The 22,589-nt window shown below is 42.7% G+C and overlaps 1 protein-coding gene across 3 annotated transcripts in view; it reads right to left on the bottom strand.

The window, feature by feature from the left end:
* The window catches only part of OSBPL10 (oxysterol binding protein like 10), a 305,981-nt gene that overhangs the window by 132,590 nt on the left and 150,802 nt on the right, over nucleotides 1–22,589 (bottom strand). For 2 of the 3 annotated variants that reach the window (XM_027040851.2, XM_027040849.2), the window contains exon 4: nucleotides 14,657–14,848. The exons of the other annotated variant lie outside the window; for it this stretch is intronic. In XM_027040851.2, the coding sequence (XP_026896652.1) occupies nucleotides 14,657–14,848 (192 nt within the window). The remainder of the gene's footprint in view (nucleotides 1–14,656; nucleotides 14,849–22,589) is intronic. 3 annotated transcript variants of the gene reach the window in all.

Raw genomic sequence — 22,589 nt, forward strand, 5'->3', positions numbered from 1 at the left:
TGGACACCAAAACAAAAATCAACCACTGGGGACTACGTCAAACTAAAAAGCTTCGACACAGCAAAGGAAACCATCAACAAAATGAAAAGGTAACCTAATGAATGGGAGAAAGCAACTGCAAATCATATATCCAAAATATATAAAGAGGTTAATATCCAAAATATATCAAGAACTCGGTAGTAAAAAAAAAAAAAAATCCAATTAAAAAATGGGCAGAAAACACGAATAGACATCTTTCCAAAGAAGACATCCAGATGGCCAACAGACACATGACAAGACGCTCAACATCACTCATCATCAGGAAAATGCAAATCAAAACCACAATGAGGTATCACCTCACACTGCTGTAATGGCTATCATCAAACAGACCAGTGTGTTGGTGAGGACGTGGAGAAAAGGGAACCCTTTTGCACTATTGGTGGGAAGGTAAACCGGTACAGCCACTATGGAAAACAGTACGGAAGTTTCTCAAAAAATTAAAAATAGCACGACCATAGCATCCAGGAGTTCCACTTCTGAACATTTAATCAAAGAAAACAAAAATAGTAACTCAAAAAACACATGCACCCTAACGTTCACTGCAACATTATTTACAATAGCCAAGAAACAAAAATAACCTAAGCATCCGTTGGTAAGTGAACGGAAAAGTATCGTAAACTTAGACAATGGAATATTATCCGGTGATAAAAAATGAAATCTTGGCATTCGTGACATCACAGATGGCCCTTGATGGCATTATGCTCAGTGAAATACATCAGAGAGAGAAAGACAAATACTGTACGATCTCACTCATATGTGGAATCTTTAACAAAACAAAACAAAGAAAGAAGTTCATAAAGAGAACAGACTGGTGGTTGCCAGACGTAGGGGGAAATGGGTAAAGGGGTCAAAAGGTATCAATTTCCAGTTATAAAATAAATGAAGTCATGGGATATACCGTACGGCACAGTTTCTATAATTAATACGATATTGAAGGGGCACCTGGCTGGCTCAGTCAGAAGAACATGCGGCTCCTGATCTCAAGGGGCCATGGGTTTGAGTACCAGATTAGGTGTAGAGATTACTTGGATAAGTGAGAAAACTTTAAAAAATGATAAAAATAGGAGCACCTGGGTGGCTCAGTTGGCTAAGTCTCTGACTTCGGCTCAGGTCATGATCTCACAGTCCCTGAGTCTGAGCCCCACATCGTACTCTTTGCTGACAGTTCAGAGCCTGGATCTGCTTCGGATTCTGTGTCTCCCTCTCTCTCTGCCCCTCCCATGCTCGTGCGCGCTCTCTCTCCTTCTCTCTCTCTCAAAAAACATTAAAAAAAATTTTTTTAAATAATAATATTGTATCACATATTTGGAAGAGTAGATCTTAAAAGTCCTCATCACAAGAAAAAAAAACATCCCATAAAAATGTATGGCGACAGATGTTAACTAGACTTATCGTGATCATTTCACAATATAAACAAATATCAAATGATGTTGTACACCTGAAACTACTATAATGCCAATTATACCTCAAGTAAACATATACTATATGTCAATTATACCTCAAGTAAAAAAAAGAAAGAGCAATTCAAAAAACAGCAGAGACCCAGTCCCCTCAACAACTGGTAGAATTAGTGGATTAATGAGTTTTGAAGGAGATTATACACAAAAAGTTAAATTGTGAGTTTGCAAAATAGGTAAATTCTGTATTCTGCCCAAATACTGGGAAGCCAGGCTATATAAGAGTAGACCTTGAACCTTGACGATGTCAGTGATTGAAGTAAATCTGATTTTAGTAAGATGTTTTAGTTTTGTTAACATGAAACAAACTTTTAAATCAACTTCATTGAGGTATAATCTATCTACAATAAAACAAACCCATTTTCAGTACCTTTCAGTAATTCTGTTAAATGTATACAGCTATATAATCGCCACAGTTAAGATATAGAACATTTCACCACTCCAAAAAGTCCATCTCCGACCTCAAATACATGAACGAGGGAAAATTCAGATCAAAGCAACAAAAAATGATTATGGTCTTGGCAAGGAGGGAAAGAGGTAGCTAAGGAAAGTTGGAGAGTTGGGGCGCCTGGCTGACTCAGTCAGAAGAGCATGCGACTCTTGATCTCAGGGTCATGAGTTTGAGCCCCACATTGGATGCAGACATATTTAAAAATAAAATCTTTAAAAACGAAAATAAAAAGGAAGGTGGGTAGGTTAGGGTACTCTTGTAATTAACCTGCAAATCTGAGATGCCGAAATATCTAATGAGGGTTGGGGAGGGAATAATAACAGTGCCTTACTTCTGCTGAAAACAGAACAAACTGACAGGACTTTTTTTTCTTTAATATAATTTATTGTCACGTTAGCTAACATACAGTGTATACAGTGTGCTTTTGGCTTAAGGAGTAGATTCCCGTGGTTCATCGCTTACCTACAACACCCAGTGCTCATCCCAGCAAGTGCCCCCTCAACGCCCATCACCCACTTCCCCCTCTCCTCCACTGCCCTTCAACTCTGTTTGTTCTCTGTATTTAAGAGTCTCTTACGGTTTGCCTCCCTCCCTCTCTGTAACTATTTTTCCCCTTCCCTTCCCCCCATGGTCTTCTGTTAAGTTTTTCAAATTCCACACGAGTGAAAACATATGATATCTGTCTTTCTCTGACTTATTTCACTTAGCATAATATTCTCCAGTTCCATCCACGTTGTTGCAAATGGCGAGTTTTCCATTCTTTCTCGTTGCCTAGTAGTCACTATGGAAAACAGTATGGAGGTTCCTCAAAAAATTAAAAATAGAATTACCCTATGACCCAGCAATAGCACTGCTAGGAATTTACCCAAGGGATACAGGAGTGCTGATGCATAGGGGCACTTGTACCCCAATGTTTATAGCAGCACTTTCAACAATAGCCGAATTGTGGAAAGAGCCCAAATGTCCAGCAACTGATGAATGGATAAAGAAGATGTGGTTTATATAAACAAGAGCACGGGGTTTTAAGTGAGGAAGAACTGAGATCTTATCCTGAAATACTATTATGAGCCACAAGGAAAAAAACAACAACAACGTCCTCCACAGAAATCACTAAGAATAAGATCACAAAACACGAGTTCGGAGGGTGGCTTGAGTACCAAAGGAAGAACCTGGCTAACTTCCCTCTCTTGTCTACTCACTCAATGTCCAACATGTGTTATTATCTCAAAGCCATAGAGCACTTCTAGAAAGGCTTCTTGTACTCAACTGCCACATAAGGTAGAAACAGGCAGAAGCCCTTCTGTGTCACAGAACTACTGTGACATAAAATAATCTGCTGCTTAGCTTCCTTCTGAGTGCCACACTTCAAAAGTGTGTGAACCTTGCATTTTCTGTGAGCCTGAGACACACAAGGATACATAGAGGTTCCCTCACTACACACAGTCTTGCTCAGCAATACTCTAATTGTAGGTGGGAAAGTTCGTAAGGTATAAATTGTCTACCCAGATGCTGAATGCAGGTGTGACCCTTTCAGGGTCCTGGTGGCTTTGGAGCCCAGAAGGTACAGGTCTATAAGAAGGAACAGCCAGCCCACACTGGCCTTACCTTCTGGCCAATTCCTTTTGCCATTAATTATCGTAGCATTGAATCATTTTCATATCAGCTTCACCAACCACCTAGATTATCAAGTCCCTGGACACTACCCAGGACTGCATCCCATCCCCCACATCAGAGACCCAGCACTGGGCCCACAGTGAGTGCAATAACCGAGCATGATATGACTGGCGACAGTCAAGCTCTATTAGCTTTCCAGACACAGGCTCCGGGGGACGGAGGGGGGGTTCAGGGGATAGACACATACAGTAAAACTACAAGGCGGTGACAGTCTCGGGTGCTTGTGATGATTAATTCTGTGCACCCACTTGGCTTAGCCACGGTGCACAGCTATTTGGACAAACATGATTCCGGATGTTTTTGTGAGAGGGTCTTTGGTGGACTTTGAGCAAAGGAAGATTGCCCTCCATGACGTGGGTGGGCCTCACCCAACCAGCTGATGACCTGAGCGGAACAAAAGACTAACGTCCCCTGAGCAAGAAGTTCTACTAGTAGACAGGCTACGGGCTTAAACTCAACACCAGCTCTTCCCTTGGTCTCCAGTCTGCCAGCCCATCCTCAAGATGTGGGGCTTGCCAGCTTCTATAATCACAGGAACTAGTTCCTCAAACTGCTCTCTTTCACGCTGTCTACACAGAGCTGACCCATGAACAACACAGGAGTCTGGGATGCTGAGCCCCTGCTGAAAATCCATGTATAACTTTTGATTCCCCAAAACTTAACTATGAATAGACTACTGCTGACCAGAAACCTTATTGATAACAGTTGATTTATATGCATTTTGTACATGTGTATTATAGATCATATCCTTACAATGAAGTAAACTAGAGGAAAAATGTTATTCAAAGCATAAAAATACATTTACAGTACTATACTGTATTTATGGTAAAAATTTACACAGAAGTGGGCCCGTGCAGTTCAAACCCCATGTTGTTCAAAGGTCCACTGTATGTATGTGTGTGTAAACACACACACACACACACACACACACACACACACACACACACACACAATCCCCCCATCCCACCCCAGAGGTTCTATTTCTCTGGAGAATCCTAATATACCACAGCAACTCTCAAGGTCACCTCTGGGAGGTCACCGGTTTGTGACTTAGCTGCTTATATACTCACTTGACAGCTGTTTCCTCATGGCTTCTCCAAATCAGCATCCAGATGCTCCCCGTTCACGCTCCAAAAGGGTGGCTAGTCTCGCCCTCGAGTTCCCATGTAAGTCCCCCTCAAATTCTAATGGCCGAACTGGAAGATGAGGCTGGAGGTTGGTCTGGTCAGCTTTGGTCAGGACGGTGGAGTCCCGCGGCACAAAAGTCAAGAAGCTGGTCAACTTTAACCGCTCCAACCACCGCCCCTCTTTCTTTAATTGGTAAGACTCCAGCACCCAGTGATTCAAACACTCATTTAACCGTGTCTGTGAGGTGATTCTGTGGGTGTGATTAAAGCCTGTAATCAGTTGACTTGCAGAAAGATAGATTACCTACATAAATCCGGGTGGGTCTGATTCAGTTGAAAGATCGGAGGAGCAGAGCCCAGGCTCCTCTGAGGCCACGAATAACTTTACGTGTAGATCCTCCTCCAGACAGTGCCTGGCGGTTCCTGCCTGCTCTCCGGCTCTTGGACCTGCCTGGACAGGCCCCATACTTGCACACAAGCCCATTCCTTGCAAGAAATCTCTTCGTATGTATCTACCAGTTCTGTTTCTCTGCCTGCTACACCTCTCTTTGTCTTAACCTCCTGCATGCCTCAGTTTCCCATCTGTAAAATAGGGACAACAACAGTATCTACTTCACAGGGATGACTCAAGGACAACTCAAGTAAAACTGAGCATAGCACCCGGCACATAGAAAGGTTCTCATAAGCACAAAATATTACTGTCCTTGCAACGGTCACTACTGTTAGTGAATCCGTGCCTTTTTAGAAGGAGTTTATATATTCGTGGGGAGATTAACAAAAATAATTATAACAAAGGTATTTGTTAAAAATGTAGGTGGATGGGGCGCATGGGTGGCTCAGTCAGTTAAGCACCCAACTTTGGCTTGGGTCATGATCACGGTTAGTGAGTTCAAGCCCCATGTCAGGCTGTGTGCTGTCAGATTCTCCACTGCTTCGGATTCTCTCTCTCTTGCCCCCTTTCTCTTTGCCCCTCATCTGCTCACGCTCTCTCAAACATAAACATTTTTTTTTTAAAATGTAGGCAGATAAAGTGTACCGCAAACTAAGAAAAGAAATACCTAGGCATGTCTGGGGCATAGTGGAAGGTGGCATCCCAAGTGCATAATACAGTTGGGCCCAAGTTCAACACTGCTTCTGCTTTGGGACCATGAATCTCCTAAGAACATGCTACAGGGCAAGAAACTCCCTCCTTCAGCGAAAGCTTTTAACCAGATCAATGGAGGATTGTTTCCCAGTGGCTAGGATCGTGCTAGGTGTTGTGCTAAGGGCTGAGGAATAAGGAGGTAAAAAAAAAAACAAACAAACAAAAATCCTCCATATGGAGGGACAAGAAGCATCAAATAAGAAAGAAGCAAATGCCTAATTCCCAAATGTAACAAGATAATAAAAGAAAAGGGCCTGACAAGGGAAGCAAATGAGAGAAAAGAGGGATTTGCATTGCAACCAGCTAGGCTAGAACCTCTTTCAACAAGTGAAGCATAACCCCGGTGAGGAAGAGGAAAGTGCGAACGCTCCCAGCTTTCTGGGCGACCAGGCACTTACTTCTCCTGTGGTTAAGTTTGCCCTTGGCCTCCCCTACCATCCACGTTCCAACAAGCCATGCCCTGAGCGGGCTGAGACCCCAGACCATCCTTCTCCCAGAGCAGCAGCTTGGGAGACCGCTTGAAGGTCAACTGGGGACACGATCTCATTCTTTTGTTCGTGGTGGTGTTCACCTGAACCACTATGGCTGCCGAAATCCAACGACCCAAAACAGACGATCTCCAAGGTGCTCCGTGGACCGCGCGAATGTTTGTTTCAAATTGCGTGTATACAGGGGCTGATGAGGGATTGCCATGGTGGTCATAAATACTTCCTATTCCAAATCCGCTTTCTTCATCATCAATAAATGCTCATCTTACCTTCTACGGTAAATCTGCCCTAATAAAGCACTGTTGAAGGAAAGGATCTATGATATTTCTATTCGAACAAAAATGTACTGCTTTTGAACTTTTTTTAAAGTAGGCTCCACAGCCAGCATGGAGCCCAATGTGGGGTCCAAACTCATGACCTCGAGATCAAGACCTGAGCAGAGATCAAGAGTCGGACACTTAACGGACTAAGGTGCCCCAACACGCTACTGCTTTTAAAAGATTCGGAAACAACTGCTATCAACTAATCCCACATTACAATTTTTGAAAACCGAGATCTGGAGTGGACCCATTCTGAAAGATGGCAAATTGCTACTAAAAATGCATGCACGGGTTACCTGTCATCATTTATCCCTCCAAAATGCACAGCAGAACTAATTTAGGACTTTTTTTTTTCAAATAATCATTCTGTTCACACAAAGGAAAAATGCACTTTATCCCCTAAATGCGGTTTCCCTGGTGATGGGATGGCTCGCGTTCAATGCTGCCAGCACTGACGGTACCTTAAAATTGATCAGCTAATAAAACTCGTTAGGGTGATATTTGACAGTTACCACCTCCATAGCAAAGGCTGTACATGAATCAAGGTTTCTAACCAGGCATTCATGACATCCATGTGCATGCACGAGGATCAAACAAAACCATCCTGAAGGGAGAGAATACTGAGCTGGGATCATTTATAAAGACAACTCTTTCAGGAAAGGACCTTCCCTTGTATGCGTATTAAACATGCAACTACACGGAGCAACATATATTCACACAGCAGGAACCACATAAACACACATCTGCATAGATTATACTCTGAAAGGTTTATTTAAAACTGTATTAAATGACACGGCCTTGATTCAGTTTACCTACCCAATGTAAACCAGTGCAACAAACAGCCCTCTCTTCAAAAGGATACGTCCCTGGAAGCAAGCTAACAATAGCTTAAGAGAAGGATAATTCCTACTTGTCAATAAATTACCATTGAAAGCTTAATTAAAACTAAATTTATGCCTCACACATACCCATTACAATTCAACAGCATGACCTTGACCTTTTCCTTCATCAGGCTACAGAATCTAGATATGGTCTCCCCATTGAATTAACTGTATTTTTTTTTTTTAGTCTCCAACGTCACAACTAAAAATGTTATTTGGTCAAAGACACAAGAACCTGGGCTCTACCAAGTTTATTCTGCTTCTCAAATATCTTTTATGTCCAAGCCCATTAGCATATTTGGATTTACAGAAAAAATTTTTAAGTTTATTTATTTTTGAGAAAGAAAGCAGAGGAGGGGCAGAGAGAAGGGGCGTGGAGAGAGAGAGAATTCCAAGCAGGCTCCGCACTGTCAGTGCAGAGCACAGAGCGTGACACGATCCTTGAACTCATGCACCGTGAGATCGTGGCCTGAGCCAAAACCAAGAGTCAGATGCTTAACTGACTGAACGACCCAGGCGCCCCAGAGAAATTTTTAGTAGGTACTCTTTCTGGAGAAATTTCTTATCTCTTATCCAAGGAACAAAACAGTTACAATAAAACCCACGTCCCACACATACACACAAATCTGTGCACATACACAAACATACATGTGCTCTCATGCTTATAGAAACACAGATCATTTCTTCAAAAGTCACTTTTGGGAAACAGTAATGAAGAATTAGATAAAGAGGAAACACCTGGAGTCCCTACTTTATATTCTTCTACTCAGTTCATGCGTTCATGCAGATGTGTACAGACACATATGCACCAGTATGAACATGTGTTACGGTGGTGTTTTTTCCAGGAAGCACCTAGCAAAGAAGGACTTTATAAAAATCACAGTGTACTTGTACCAACTGAACTTGAGCCCATTGAAACAAACATAAGCCAAGTTAAAGCCGGTTATAATGTCACCAAAAGTATAAAAGTTAATACGAGTCAATGCCATCGTTTCACTCATTATATGCTTGAACAGTTGAGGGCTCAAATTGGTCTTTAAAAATATTTTAGATCCTATTTATACAACCTTTCCAGTGGCACATTCAGGTAGGCTCGCACTATCATCGCTTTCCGCGTGGTCACCCAGACATCTAGGAATACCCCCACCCCCCAGAGCTCTCGGAGTCAGAGGAAACCAAACGAATACCTGACTCAACCCTTGACCGGTCATCATCCACTGCCCACGGTTGCCTACGCAACCCTTGAATGCCTCCACATTGTTTCTAAAGCACTCCAACTGCTAGAAAATGGGTCTTCAAAACAAGTTGTCCAACCAACACGCCCACGAGTTGCGCCGGGGCTAGAAGACGCAAGGATGGTTTTTGTTCTTGTTTTTGTTTTTAATGCTTTCCGCATAAAACTCCAGCCTGGCACATAGTAGGTGCTCAGTGCCTGTAGAATGGGTGGACAAGTGATGGGGTGAGCAAGCTCACAATCGAGGGCAGTGCTATCTAAGAAATATAACGCAAGCCACAAGTGGGAGGCATGTAGGCACACTTAAAAAGGTAAAATGAATTTTAATATATTTAACCTAACAGAAAATATTTTCATTTCTACTTGCAATGAGTATTAAAACATTAATGAACTGTTTTACCTTTTTCGGTACTACTTTGAAATCTAGCGTGCATTTTACTTTTACATTACATCTCAGTTCAGACTAGCACATTTCAAGAGCTCATGAGCCCCATGTAACGGCAGCTCCCCCAGAGAAGAACGAAAGGGATAGAGTAGTTCCATCACGGCAGAAAGTTCTACATGGGCAACATAACCTCCCAACAGAGGGAGGCAGCAAGTACATGGTGGGGATGAGCAGGAATGCTGAGGGCAGGACATAGAGGTGGACAGACTACGGAAGGCCTTGTTTGCCATGCAGAAGAGTACAACCTTTATCCTATGGACAGCAGGGAGTAAGAAGGTGACAGGATTAAAAAATCAGTGGTAGGGCGCCTGGGTGGCTTAGTCGGTTAAGCATCCAACTCTTGATTTCAGCCCAGGTCGTCATTTCACAGTTCATGAGTTCAAGCCCACATTAGGCTCCGTGCTTATAGCACAGAGCCAGGTTGGGGTTCTCTCCCTTTCTTTCTCTCTATGCCCCTCCTTTCCCCACATCCGGCATGCCTTCTCTCTGTCTCTCTCTCTCCCCCACCCCCTCCAATTAAATAAACATTAAAAAAAAAATTCTTTAGAAGAAAAGGTCAGTGGCAATCAGTGGTTTAAAAACACACAAATTCATAGGCTAGAATCAATCCACAATGAATACTCTTCCACTTCAAGATAAAATATTAAAAACAAGGATAACGCAGTAGGTTTTTCATAAAACTAAAGTTACTCAGTGTAATGAACGATTCTTTATTCAGAGATTATAGGCCTTGGAGGTGGTGGTAGGGGAGGGTAGTGAGGGGATGGGGGAATTAAACTGTGCTTTTATGAGATGGTAGTAACTACAGACCGTCACTATGCTTTAAAAATGTCCTTCCTGGGGCACCTGGGCGTTCAGTTGGTGGAGCTTCTGGCTCAGGTCATGATCCCCATGTCACGGGATCGGGCCCCCATCAGGGCCCGTGCTGAGCTTGGAGCCTACTTAAGATTCTCTTTCTCTGTCTCTCTCAGCCACTCTCCCCAACTCCCCTCTCTCTAAAATAAAAATAAAAAATAAATAAATAAATAAATAAATAAATAAATAAATAAATAAATAAATAAGAAACAATTAAATTAAAATACCCTACTGGCCAAATTTTAATAGTTGCAACATTATGCTGCTCCCAAAATTCTATTTCTAAATTTTAGTTTGTAAGTAAAATCCAAAATTCCAGAACCACTGGTGTGAAGCAATTTCTGGACTTTATTAAGAGGGACATAGGGTCCAGTGTGCTCATATGCTCTCCTATCCTGATTTTCTTATTTCATACACATATCAATGCAGTACTAATGCTTACACATGACTTTTATCTTAAGCTGCTATATAGTAATTCAGTATATTATGTGAATCATCGTTTGGTCATTTCCATGATGTTTTGTGTTGGATATATTGCTTTATTAGTATGAACAGCTTTACCCAAATTAACTTTCTTCCTCCAACCCCGATTCCACAGATTAGTTCCTCAGAATACAGTTCTCAACAGGGAATTTATGGGTCAGGGGTAATGAACAGCTTTGTTTTGTGTTGAGTCCTTCTTATAGAACACCAGGCTGTAGCAAAAAGATAATACACAGCATTATCAGTATTTCTTAACAGCCTAACCTATAATGGGCTATAATTATTTTTGGTACTTTGATAGACAAATGACTCTTATTTTTCATTGCTGTTGTTTCAAATTCCTTATATTCATTCCTCGTAACTAATGAAGACTTTGGGTACTGTCCTTTCAGATCTCAATTCTTTTTATTTTCGATGATAACCATTTAATCTTCAAAACTGTCCCATTATCTGCACCCATGCTACGGAATCCCATTTAATATTTATTCTATTGCCTGTGGCCGGGCTATTTTTTTTTTCTCCCCCCTTCCGATATTCAGGCACATCTGTCTTGTGTATGATGATTTTCTTCATTGCTTCGGTGGTCATCGGTTTATCTTCCCTATACAGCTGGGCTAAAAATGCTATTCCATTTTCCTCTAGTTATTTTATAGATAAATACAGTGGAATCCAAAACCAAGGCCTTTACAGTCTGAAATTAACATACTTTTAAAACTGCAAAACTTTCGGGGCGCCTGGGTGGCTCAGTCGGTTGAGCGTCCGACTTTGGCTCAGGTCATGATCTCGCAGTTGGTCTGTGGGTTCAAGCCCCGCGTCGGGCCCTGTGCCGACAGTTCGGAGCCTGGATCCTGCTTCGGATTCTGTGTCTCCCCATCTCTCTGCCCCTCCCCCATCATGCTCTGTCTCTCTCTCTCTCTCTCTCTCTGTCAAAAATAAACATAAAAAAAAATTAAAAAAAAAAAAACTTCAGAACTTTCTGGTAGGAGTGAAATACTCTCTGATAGTTCCACATCATAAAATGACAGATGTCCCCAAATAGGTACTGTTCTCCAATCAGGAGTGAAGCTGAACAGGACATCTGAGAATCAGAACTTTTAACTCTTCCCTCAGAGGCATCCAGCACCCTACAATTCTCTCAACTGCCGATGTTTATACCTAGGTCTCAACAAGCTCACTGAAAATTTGACTTCAGCACAAAAGATCGTTGATAGACAAAAGCAATGGCCCAAAGAAATGACTGCCCAGGAGTACAAACACCGAATCACTATAGCTATGGAGGTATTCTACGTCTGTTTCGTATAATGAAATTTCATGGGCAATTTTAGTAATTGCCCCTTACAGGTGGAAAAGGTAGAGGAGAAAACAACAGGATAAAGAAAAGAGAGGGGCACCTGGGTGGCTCAGTCCATCAAAAGTCCTACTCTTGATTTCAACCCAGGTCATGATCTCATGATTCAGGAGATCAAGCCCTGGGTCTGGCTCTGCACTGACAGTGTGGAGCCAGCTAGGGATTCTCTCTCCCTCCCCACTCACTATCCCCCTCTCACCCTCCCCCTCTCTCAAAATAAACTTCATTTTTTTTCTTAAAGAGAAGTATTTTTTTAATAGTTATTTTTGGGGGGGGGGGGGCATGGGCATGAGCAGGGGAGGGGCAGAGAGCGAGACAAAGACACAGAATCCGAAGCAGGCTCCAGGTGCCCCACAATAAACAAACTTTAAAAAATAAATAAAAGAGGGGCACCTGGACGGCTCAGTTGGTTACGCACCTGACTTCGGCTCAGGTCATGATCTCTCGGTTCAGGGGTTTCAGCCCTGAATCGGGCTCTGAGCTGACAGCATGGAGCCTGCTTAGATCCTCTCCCTCCCTCTCTCTCTGCCCCTCCCCAACTCCTGCACTGTCTCCTCAAAAATAAACGTTTAAAAAATAATTTAAAAAATTAAAAAAGAAAAGAAAGAATGTTATGTAATTCTTTACAAAGCTTAGATCACCCTATACAACTTCTACTTCTCTATGTATGTAACTTATACAGAAAAAATAACCCAGAAGTCAATTTCTTGAAACCTTAAATAATGGTTATCTTTTTTTTTAATTTTTTTTTTCAACGTTTATTTATTTTTGGGACAGAGAGAGACAGAGCATGAACGGGGGAGAGGCAGAGAGAGAGAGGGAGACACAGAATCAGAAACAGGCTCCAGGCTCTGAGCCATCAGCCCAGAGCCTGACGCGGGGCTCGAACTCACGGACCGCGAGATCGTGACCTGGCTGAAGTCGGAGGCTCAACCAACTGCGCCACCCAGGCGCCCCAAATAATGGTTATCTTTATTAAAGGATGTAGGATTATGGGTAATTTTGATCTTCTTCAGACTTCTTGTGCAATATGTACTTGCATTACTTTACATAGTTATTTTTATACACATATGCCTAAAGAACATACTTTTCTTCTTGTAAACATGAGATTTTTTAAATGCAGGTAGGGGGCACCTGGGTGGCTCAGTTGGTTAAGCACCTGACTTCGGCTCAGGTGATGATCTCGCGGTTCTCAAGTTCAAGCCCTGTATCAGGCTCCATGTTGACAGCTCAGAGCCTGGAGCCTGCTTAAGATTCTGTGTCTCCCTCTCTCTCTGCCCCTCCACTGCTCGCACTCTGTCCCTCTCTCAAACATAAACATTAAAAAAATACATAAAAATAAAAATGGAGGTAGAAAAGACTTTGACATTGTACCAAATCATGCGCTATTCAAAATTAAGCTAAGGTACCTCAACTTTTATTTAGGCCACAGCTCATTCAATACAAGCACTCCTGCTTCTCTTCATACATTCCAGGCTTCCTAGCATCACGTGTAATTCTATCAGAGATTCATTATAATAGAATTCCCAAAATACCATGAACTTTCAATCTGCCTTTTCTTTTTTAGGTTGTAGTCTCTTACAGACTTGCAAAAAATAACCACAGTGAGGTTTACATAAAAGTGACTATGATGGTGTTGTGGTCAAGTTGTTTTTTAAGTCCTTGTTTGTTAGATAAATATTGAAGCACTTACTGGCAATGATAAATTGATATAATATTTATGATTTCCTTAAAATACTCCAGCAAGAAAAAAAGTGGTAGAGGGAAAAGAGATAAAAGCAAACAACAGAAAGTTGGAAATACTGACTGAGGGATGGGTACCATTATTCTCTTCTACTTCTGTGTACAGTGTTTCTGTAATATAGTTTCTTTAAGATGCTTTGAAAAATGAAAAATATATTATAAGTGTGCAACAGTTCCTCATGTCATCCAGTATATCTAAGTCAAGCTCATAGCCACTGTTTTTTTTTTTAAACATCAGGGTGACTATTTCAAAGACAGCATTTGACCCTGTACCTTTTCTTTATTAGGCAATACAGAGAACATACATGCATAAATCTACCAAGAGAAAAAAACAGTCTTTGATCTGCATCAAAAGATTTGATTCAGAAGATTTCTGGGGCGCCTGGGTGACTCAGTCAGTTAAGCGTCCAACTTTGGCTCAGGGCATGATCTCACAATTCATGGGTTCGAGCCCCGTGTCGGGCTCTGTGCTGACAGCTCAGAGCCTGGAGGCTGCTTCGGATTCTGTGTCCCCCTCTCTCTCTGCCCCTGCCCTGCTCGCACTCTGTCTCTGTCTCTCAAAAAATGAATAAACGTTAAAAAAAAAAAAAATTTTTTTTTTTTTAAAGAAAAAGAAAAAGGTCTCACGTGCCCTGAATTTCCAAGCCACCTCGGTCACATCCTGGCCGCCCACGACTAGCGTGTGTACGGCCCGTTCTTGGCTATGAGCACAGAGACATTGATGCTGCTTCCATGTGCACCCATGCACCTGCGGGCGGGCTTCCTCTGTTCTCAGAGCTCTGACACGTCTCCTAACACCTCGTTTCGCCTAAGACACAGAGACAAATTATTTTTTCTACCACCAGAAGCGTGTCACACCCGTGTGGCTGGGAGGCCGCCTTCTGGCCTCAAGATGGCACACAGGAAGGGAAGGTGGCGGCCCTCAGCGCCCAGAGACCACTCCACCTAGTAGGAAAGCAAAGCCTACCTCTCTGACTTCGTGAAGCTGGCCGGGATACTGACTCTTGGCTCTTCGGGCGGCTGCAGGCGACTTGTGATGCGTGACTGTGACAACACCGGGGGCCCCCGCGCCGAGGTGTCTCTGGCTACAGGGAGACGCAGGATTGGGCGTTCCGTGGGGGAGCAAAGTGAGGCTGCGGCTTCGGGAACTTGGAGTCGTCTAGAATAAGCAACAGGCGTCAAGACTCAGCAACCGACCTGCAGAACACAGCCAAGTGCTGGCTTCCATTTAATTTGGACCCTCAATCTTCCCCCCTTCGTCCATTTAGAGGGGTGAAGGCGTAGGGGGAGGAGAGTGACACGACACGCCCCAATCCCACACTCACTTAGAAGAGGCCGTGTCCGTAATTATCCTTCTGCTCTCATCTGCAACTGCATCTCCTGCCCTACTCTATTGGCCACGGAAAGCTACTAAGCCCCCCAAACGCCACAGACTCTTAGGATCTGGGCCTCTGCATATATGAGCAACCCTTCCTGGAAAGCTCTTCCCCCTCAAGGCTGGCCAAGTTCATCCAAACCTTAAGACTCAGCTCTGTTTTCTGATATGTGAGGCATCTTCCCGTCTGCCTCAGCCTCCCCGCTGTTCTTATTCCTCTGCATCGAGATCATGTTCATCATAGAGCCGCCTTCCTAAAAGACTGTTTCAAACCCATCTTTATATCCCCAAGAACAGGCGCATAATGACTTGCCTCATTTATTAGGTACTTAATACATGTCTGCTGCATGACTGACGGTACCAAGTTATCCACCAATTAGTCCCCATTTGTCAGCGCAGTGCTCTTATTTCACCCTAGAGGAATATATAGTCCAGGTAGCAATTTACTATGGGAAAAAGATGGCACCTCAACCTAGTGGAGATGAACTGTTTCAATAACTGATACTGGGGTAACTGGGCAGCCATCTGAAAAACAAAGTAGGCTTCATCTCCCAGATCACAGACCCCGAATGGATCAAAGACTTCCAACAAACAAACAAACAAAAAATAAAAAACAAAAAAACAGAAGTGCCTAGGTAGTTCATTCAGTTAAGCATCCAACTTCGGCTCGGGTCATGATCTCACGGTTCGTGGGTTTGAGCCCCGCGTCGGGCTCCGTGCTGACAGCTCGGAGCCTGGAGCCTGCTTCAGGATCGGTGTCTCCCTCTCTCTCTGCCCCTCCCCTGCTCACCCACTCACTCTTTCTCTCTCAAAAATAAATGAGTATTTTTTAAAAAGGCAGAAGAAACCTGGAGCCTTGGGGTAGGGAAGGCCTAATACCTCAAATCCAAAAGCCATAGAAGAAGAGCTCAGCAAATTTGATTATCTACAAATTAAAAACTTCTGCGTGGTTAACAACCTTTAAAAACCCACTCCCTCGGGGGCACCTGGCTGGCTTGTGCAGAAGAGTGCACAACTTGATCTCAGGGTCATGAGCCTGAGCCCCAAGTTGGGTGTAGAGATTACCAAAAAAAATAAACTTAAAAAAAAAAAACCATTCCTACCACCAACAAAGCCAAACAATAAACTAGAAAAAAATATTTTCCACTTGCTTCAAAAGCCTCATCGTTGTACTTTATAATGAGGAATGGAAATCCTAGGGATTGAAAGGAGCACCCCAACTGTTCAAACGGGGCAAGATCTGAACAGACAGTTCACAAAACATATAAAGCGCTTAAAAAATATGAGAAGATGTTCAACTGTACTTGTAAATTCAAGCCACGTTTGGAGTTTGTCCATCAGGTTGGCAAAGAGCCAAAAGTTTGAACACACTATCCGTTGACAGGATCACAGCGGAACAGGTTCGCGGGCATATAAGGTGACAAAACCCCTGAGAAGGGCAGTCTGGCAATGCGTGTCACAGTTACAAAGGCATTTTCCTGTGACCCACAATGCCCTGCTTGGGAACGTACCCTCCAATATGGCTGCTTGCAGGGAAAATGGCCTAAGTAGCAACCAGTCACCACAGAAAGATATTTAATGCAAAGGATGGGAAACAAGCCAAAGGCCCATCAGTATGGGACCGGTTAACTGAATAATGGTACACCTACATAACCGAATACTATAGCAAGCTGTGAGAGAATAAGGAGAATGGCTTCTATGAGCTAGTCTGGAAAAATATCTCTAGGCTATAGAGTTAAGGGGAAAAAAGCAAGGTGCAAAACTGTTGCACAGTATGCAAAGTTCTGCATCAAAATGTGGGAAATGAGTATTTTTATTGTTATTTACTTACAATTATTTGTTTAAAACATAAAAAGTACTTGGGGCACCTGGGTGGCTCAGTTGGTTGAGCGTCCAACTCTTGATTACGGCTCACATCATGATCTCATGGTTCATGAGTTCAAGCCCTGAATTGGGCTCTGCATCGACAACTCAGAGCCTGCTTGAGATTCTCTCTCTGCCTCTCTCCCACTTGACTCTCTCAAAATAAACTTAAAGAAAACTTAATACTTAAAAAAAAAAAAACATAGAAACACTCTAGAAGGATATACACAAAACTAAAAACTGGCTACTTATTTGTGGAGACACAGGGAATGAGAAGAAAGCAACAGAGTGCAAAGGAGATTTCTGACCACGTGGTTTTTTATATTCTTTCATTTTCAACCATGTGAATGTATTACTTATCCAAAATTTGCTAAATTCTACATACCATTTACATTCTACGTGTTCCTGTCCTACATTTCAACTTGAGAGAAGGTAGTTACATGGTATGTTGACTTGTGCCAATTTCTGTATTTCAGTTATCAAGGATTTAATGAACACCTACTATGTGCCAAGGAGAATATCTACTATGGGGTCTCCAGGAGAAACAGGAGGTGTATGAGATAGTCTTTCATCACCGATGCTTTATAGTATTGCTGGAGATACAAGAGACACAGACAGGGACATGCACACACACAATAAGAAAGTTCACAGCAAGGTTCTAATTTGGTAAGACAGCCAGGAAACGCCAAAGAAGTGAGGAAGAGAAAGGTCCACTAGAGCTGACCTCATCACTGCCAGCTGCTCTGAGAGTGAAGGACGTGAAGCCTGGGCAGGACAAGGGGAGATACAGACGAAACAGGCAACGGTGCACAAATCTACCCAGACAAGCAGTCTTAGCCTTGGGCCTTCAAAGCAGTCTTAGCCTTGGGCCTCGGGGAACAGTCAACAGCTATAAAAGCTGTTAAATGTTAATGATCTGTGATTTTCAAGCCGCCAAGTGTTTGGGAGTGGGGCGTGAGGTAGGGTAGAAATAAGAACTTTCTGTGACCCTCCAACATCACAGTAGCTTGTAGAGGTTGTCTGGTTTCAACTGGGATATAATAACAGGAATATAAATAAATATGTAATATATACATAAAATAAAATAAATAAAATATATAATAATAATAGGAAGATAAATAAAGTTGGAAAGCAGTGTGTTGCTTTTAAATAAGCTTAGGTATATAGGTAATTGGAGAAGTCCTGGGTCTAAGAATTACGTACACCTATATCACGATACAGCGAGCATCTCCTTCCTGCTTTAGTGTTTTCACTTGGAATGTGAAGGACGAAAGAAGCTATTTCTTTAATTCTTTCATGACAGTAAACTTGCCTAAGCATTAAGAGTCTACTAACATACATTTTGATTGTTTGGGAGGCTTATCCCAACCCAAGAAAAGGCAGATTTTTCACTGGGCTCTCAAGCCAGCCAGCCAAGTTTCCCTCCCCCAGCTGTACCAGGTTCTAGCTGTGTTGACTTCAGTCGAGTTATTTAAGCTTTCTTATTAAGCATCAATTTCCTAATCTTTAAAAAAGGAATAATAATATTGACCCTTAAAAGCCATCATGAAGATTCAATTAGATCGTGCACATAAAATGCTTAGCATAGTAGGGAACTGTGTGGTCAAAGTTTGTTTCTTTCCTTATATTGCTTAAAACTGGATCAATGGAGGCCTTATTGATTTTTTAAATGTTAAGAAGTCACTTAGCTCAAAATCATGAGCAACGACAGACTTCCTCCTTATTTTTTTATAGGAGCAAAGTGGTGATGAAGTCCAAAATCTAATTAAATGCTTACTGGAGACTCTATATGGTCGGCCATTAAGTTGCAAGATTGTAGGGGGAGAAAACAATTCTAGATGGTGAGTAAAATGAGAACCCATTTGAAATCAGAGAGGAAGACCCTTCTGGCAACAGGGGTCCCTGCCTGGGGCAGCACCACTGTAAATGGCGACGAATCAAGAAATTCACCCAGGAGCCAAATTATCCCAGTGTGAACGTCTAACCCTCATGGTCATTACTTACATGGCTGTCACTTGAATTCACAAGCAGTAAATCTGAGTTGAAAAACCTTTAATTTCCCATTAAGCGTGGGATTCTCGCAGTCGAATTCACACCGGTGCCTCCTCTCAGGGTAAATATGAACAAAAAAGTCTCGCTCTCGGTAAATTCCATGGGTCACCAGGCTCCAGGAGCAGAGGGGGGAACGGGCAGCAAAGCGCGGCCGCCAGGAATGAGAAGGTTCTCCCGCCACTGCGCAGCCTGCCTGAAATCTGCAGGCTGTGCTTTGTAAATGACGTTTAGCCGTCATACACCCTCATCCGTGCCACTAGCTTAAAATACAACATTACCAGAGTTTGAGGAACAACATGCCAGGGTTTTACGCCAAATGTTTACTTCCGGGAGGGGGACCAGAAATGCCAAGTGTGCCATCTGTGAAAACTTCGGAGTCGAGGGTAACTGTTTCTCTCCGGGAATAGGATTCACCCTTTACCTAAGCGCCTCAGCCCTGCGCCCCCTCCCCAAACAGCGCCTGCCTGACCGAGGGGGTCACGCCAAAGAAGAGAACGTGGTACCAGGTAAGACTAAGTGCTGATGCTCAGACCCCGCCCGGACATTCCACACACAGGCGGGTTTCACGGGAGTCACCAACCTCTCGGCATTTTCTGCGAACCTCATCAGATCCCTGAATTTCCCAAGCTTTCAAGGAAGACAGACATACGCGCTCTGTATTTATTGGCTACAACGGGCATGAAGGAAAGGCATGACTGCAAAGAGGGAGAAAGCAGCTGAGAGAACATGCGCAACCAGGGAAATCAAGCAACGAGCTAAGAGGCGCGGTCCAGTCTGAGAAGCTCACGGCACAACCACCAGAGGCCATGGGCAGGCTGGGTTAGGAACACAGTTTCTAAAGTCAAAGGCCTGAGTTCAAATCGGAGCTCCAGCATTCAGGAGCTGGGTGGCCCAGTAAAGTAGCATGGGGTTTCCACTTCTAAAGCTTTTTTAGGTTTCATTTCTAAAATGTTAATAGCAATGGGGCACCTGGATGGCTCAGTTAGCTAAGCTGATTGGTTTCAGCTCAGGTCCCGATCTCAGTTTGTGGGATCGAGCCCCGCGTCAGGCCCTGCACTAACAGTGCAGAGCCTGCTTGGGATTCTCTCTCCCTCTCTCTCTGCCCCTCCACCACCTACTCTCTCTCTCTTCCTCTCTCTCAGAATAAATAAGTACACATTAATAAACAAATAAATAAATAAGATTTCAGTATCACCTAAGTCACTAGGTTGTTGGAGAATGAAATGAGAAGAGGGAGGTAGGGCACATGCCACATATTTAGCATGAAGTGTCATCATGATCATTCACAAATTAATGAAAATTAGGCCTTCAGGCACCAACATAGATGACAGATTGTTAAGTGGTCCCAGAGTCAAATATATGGACCTAAAGGCTGTTTCCATCAACAGTGCCTTAAGGAGACATAGCCTTGGGGCGCCTGGGTGGCTCAGTCGGTTAAGCGTCCGACTTCGGCTCAGGTCACGATCTCGCGGTCCGTGAGTTCGAGCCCCACGTCGGGCTCTGGGCTGACTGCTCAGAGCCTGGAGCCTGTTTCAGATTCTGTGTCTCCCTCTCTCTCTGACCCTCCCCTGTTCATGCTCTGTCTCTCTCGGTCTCAAAAATAAACAAACATTTAAAAAAAATAAAAAAAAAAAAAGGAGACATAGCCTTACCACTTCCTCTACTTGAAAGTAAAAAGAAAGAAAAAGGAAAACGAAAAGAAAAAGGGAAAAGGGAAAAGAAAAAGGAGAGAAGAGGGGAGAAGGAAGAAAAGAGTAATCATCCTAATTACCAAAAAAAAAAACAAAAACAAAAACACAGTTTGCTTCAGAGAAAAAGTACATTTATTTTTTTTTTCAACGTTTATTTATTTTTGGGACAGAGAGAGACAGAGCATGAACAGGCGAGGGGCAGAGAGAGAGGGAGACACAGAATCGGAAACAGGCTCCAGGCTCTGAGCCATCAGCCCAGAGCCCGACGCGGGGCTCAAACTCACGGACCGCGACATCGTGACCTGGCTGAAGTCGGACGCTTAACCGACTGCGCCACCGAGGCGCCCCGAGAAAAAGTACATTTAAATAAGATTTCACATTGTCAAAAACTGTATCTGTTATAGAACTTAAAGTGCCTGTAAATAACAACAATGCTACATGGGTACCAAGTAAAGAATTGGTTTAACTAATAGTTTAAGTAAGTAAGGGCTCCTGGGTGGCTCAGTCAGTTTAGCCTCCAACTCTTGCTCTCAGCCCAGGTCTTAATCGCAGGGTCGTGAGTTCAAGCTCAATGTGCAGTGTTCAAGCATGGAGCATACTTAAAATAAATAAATATATGGCAACTGCCCATTAATATTTTGGAATAAAACAGAACCTCAAATCGTAACGACCACTTGCTGGCCCTAAAGCCTTCTTAAAACATGTATTAGGAGTTTCTAATTAAGGTTGCTGAAGCTCACATTTAAAATCTAAAAAGGAGCAAGAGGAAAATCCAAATACATTTGTGGCAGCCACTTCTGTAGAAAATTTTTCTGATGGAAAAAAGTCGCTGTGAGTCAATTAATAATAACAGCATTCAAATGATATTTAGTTTGAAACCTCTTTGCCTCACGTCCTTGAATTCTTTCACAGTGTAGGGGGGAAAAGACACTATGTTTCAGAATGAATAGCCCAATGGAGACCACCAAACAGGGCGGCTGCATATTTTGAAAATGTAACCAACTAAAATCTTTCATTACATTCCTCTCTCTTCCTCCAAAATAATAATAATGCACCATTTTTCTAAATATGTGAAAGCGAAGCGTAAGAATTGTGATTTCTTCCTCTTCTTCCAAAAGTAAGCACACCTCGGTCAACAAAAAAGGAAAAGCATTGACGATTTTTAAGACAGTGCAATTCAGGACCTTAAAATTACTCAGAATTTTGTTTTCTTGGCAGTCAGCATCTCAATGAAAATATATGGTGTTTATTTTTTTTATGTTAAGTAGGCTCCACACTCAACACGGGGCTTGAACTCATGATCCTGAGATCAAGAGTCCCATGCTCTACCAACTGAGCCAGCCAGCTGCCCTAAACACTAATGGTGTTTTTTAAATTAATCTATTCCACTATTTTGCTTAATGGCTGTATATGGACCTTTGCATCAGCCCTGCTTTTGTTTTTTAATCCCGTTATCCTAAGCTACGACAGGTCCAAAGTAGAAATAAAAGGTTTTAAAAACTGGGACATTTTCCAAGTTTATTCCCATGATTAAGTTTTCAAGTATTACACTTTGCTTGCTCGACTTTTCCAAATTCGAGTCTTCTTGCAGTAACCTTTCATTTACTAAGCCTAGGGAATTTCTTCCATTTTCATCTGCAAATCTTTACTATATCATAAACATTTCCCACTAACTTTATACCAATACCCTCTCTTAAAGCACACACACAATTATGTGCCAACATGCGCAAAGAGAAAAGAATGGTTTTCTCCAGAGAGGCATTCTCTAGCCGGCTTCTAATCATACCCAAGTGAACCCATGATTACACCTGCAAATGCCAGATCTTTAAAAAAAGAGTGCAAGCAAATGCATGTATTTCCATTTCTTGCAAACAGAGGAAAAGAAAACTTGACATTTTAAAGTTTGCTTTGTCTCCCAA

This window comes from Acinonyx jubatus, chromosome C2 (genome assembly GCF_027475565.1).
Source record: "Acinonyx jubatus isolate Ajub_Pintada_27869175 chromosome C2, VMU_Ajub_asm_v1.0, whole genome shotgun sequence".
Lineage (NCBI taxonomy): Eukaryota > Metazoa > Chordata > Mammalia > Carnivora > Felidae > Acinonyx > Acinonyx jubatus.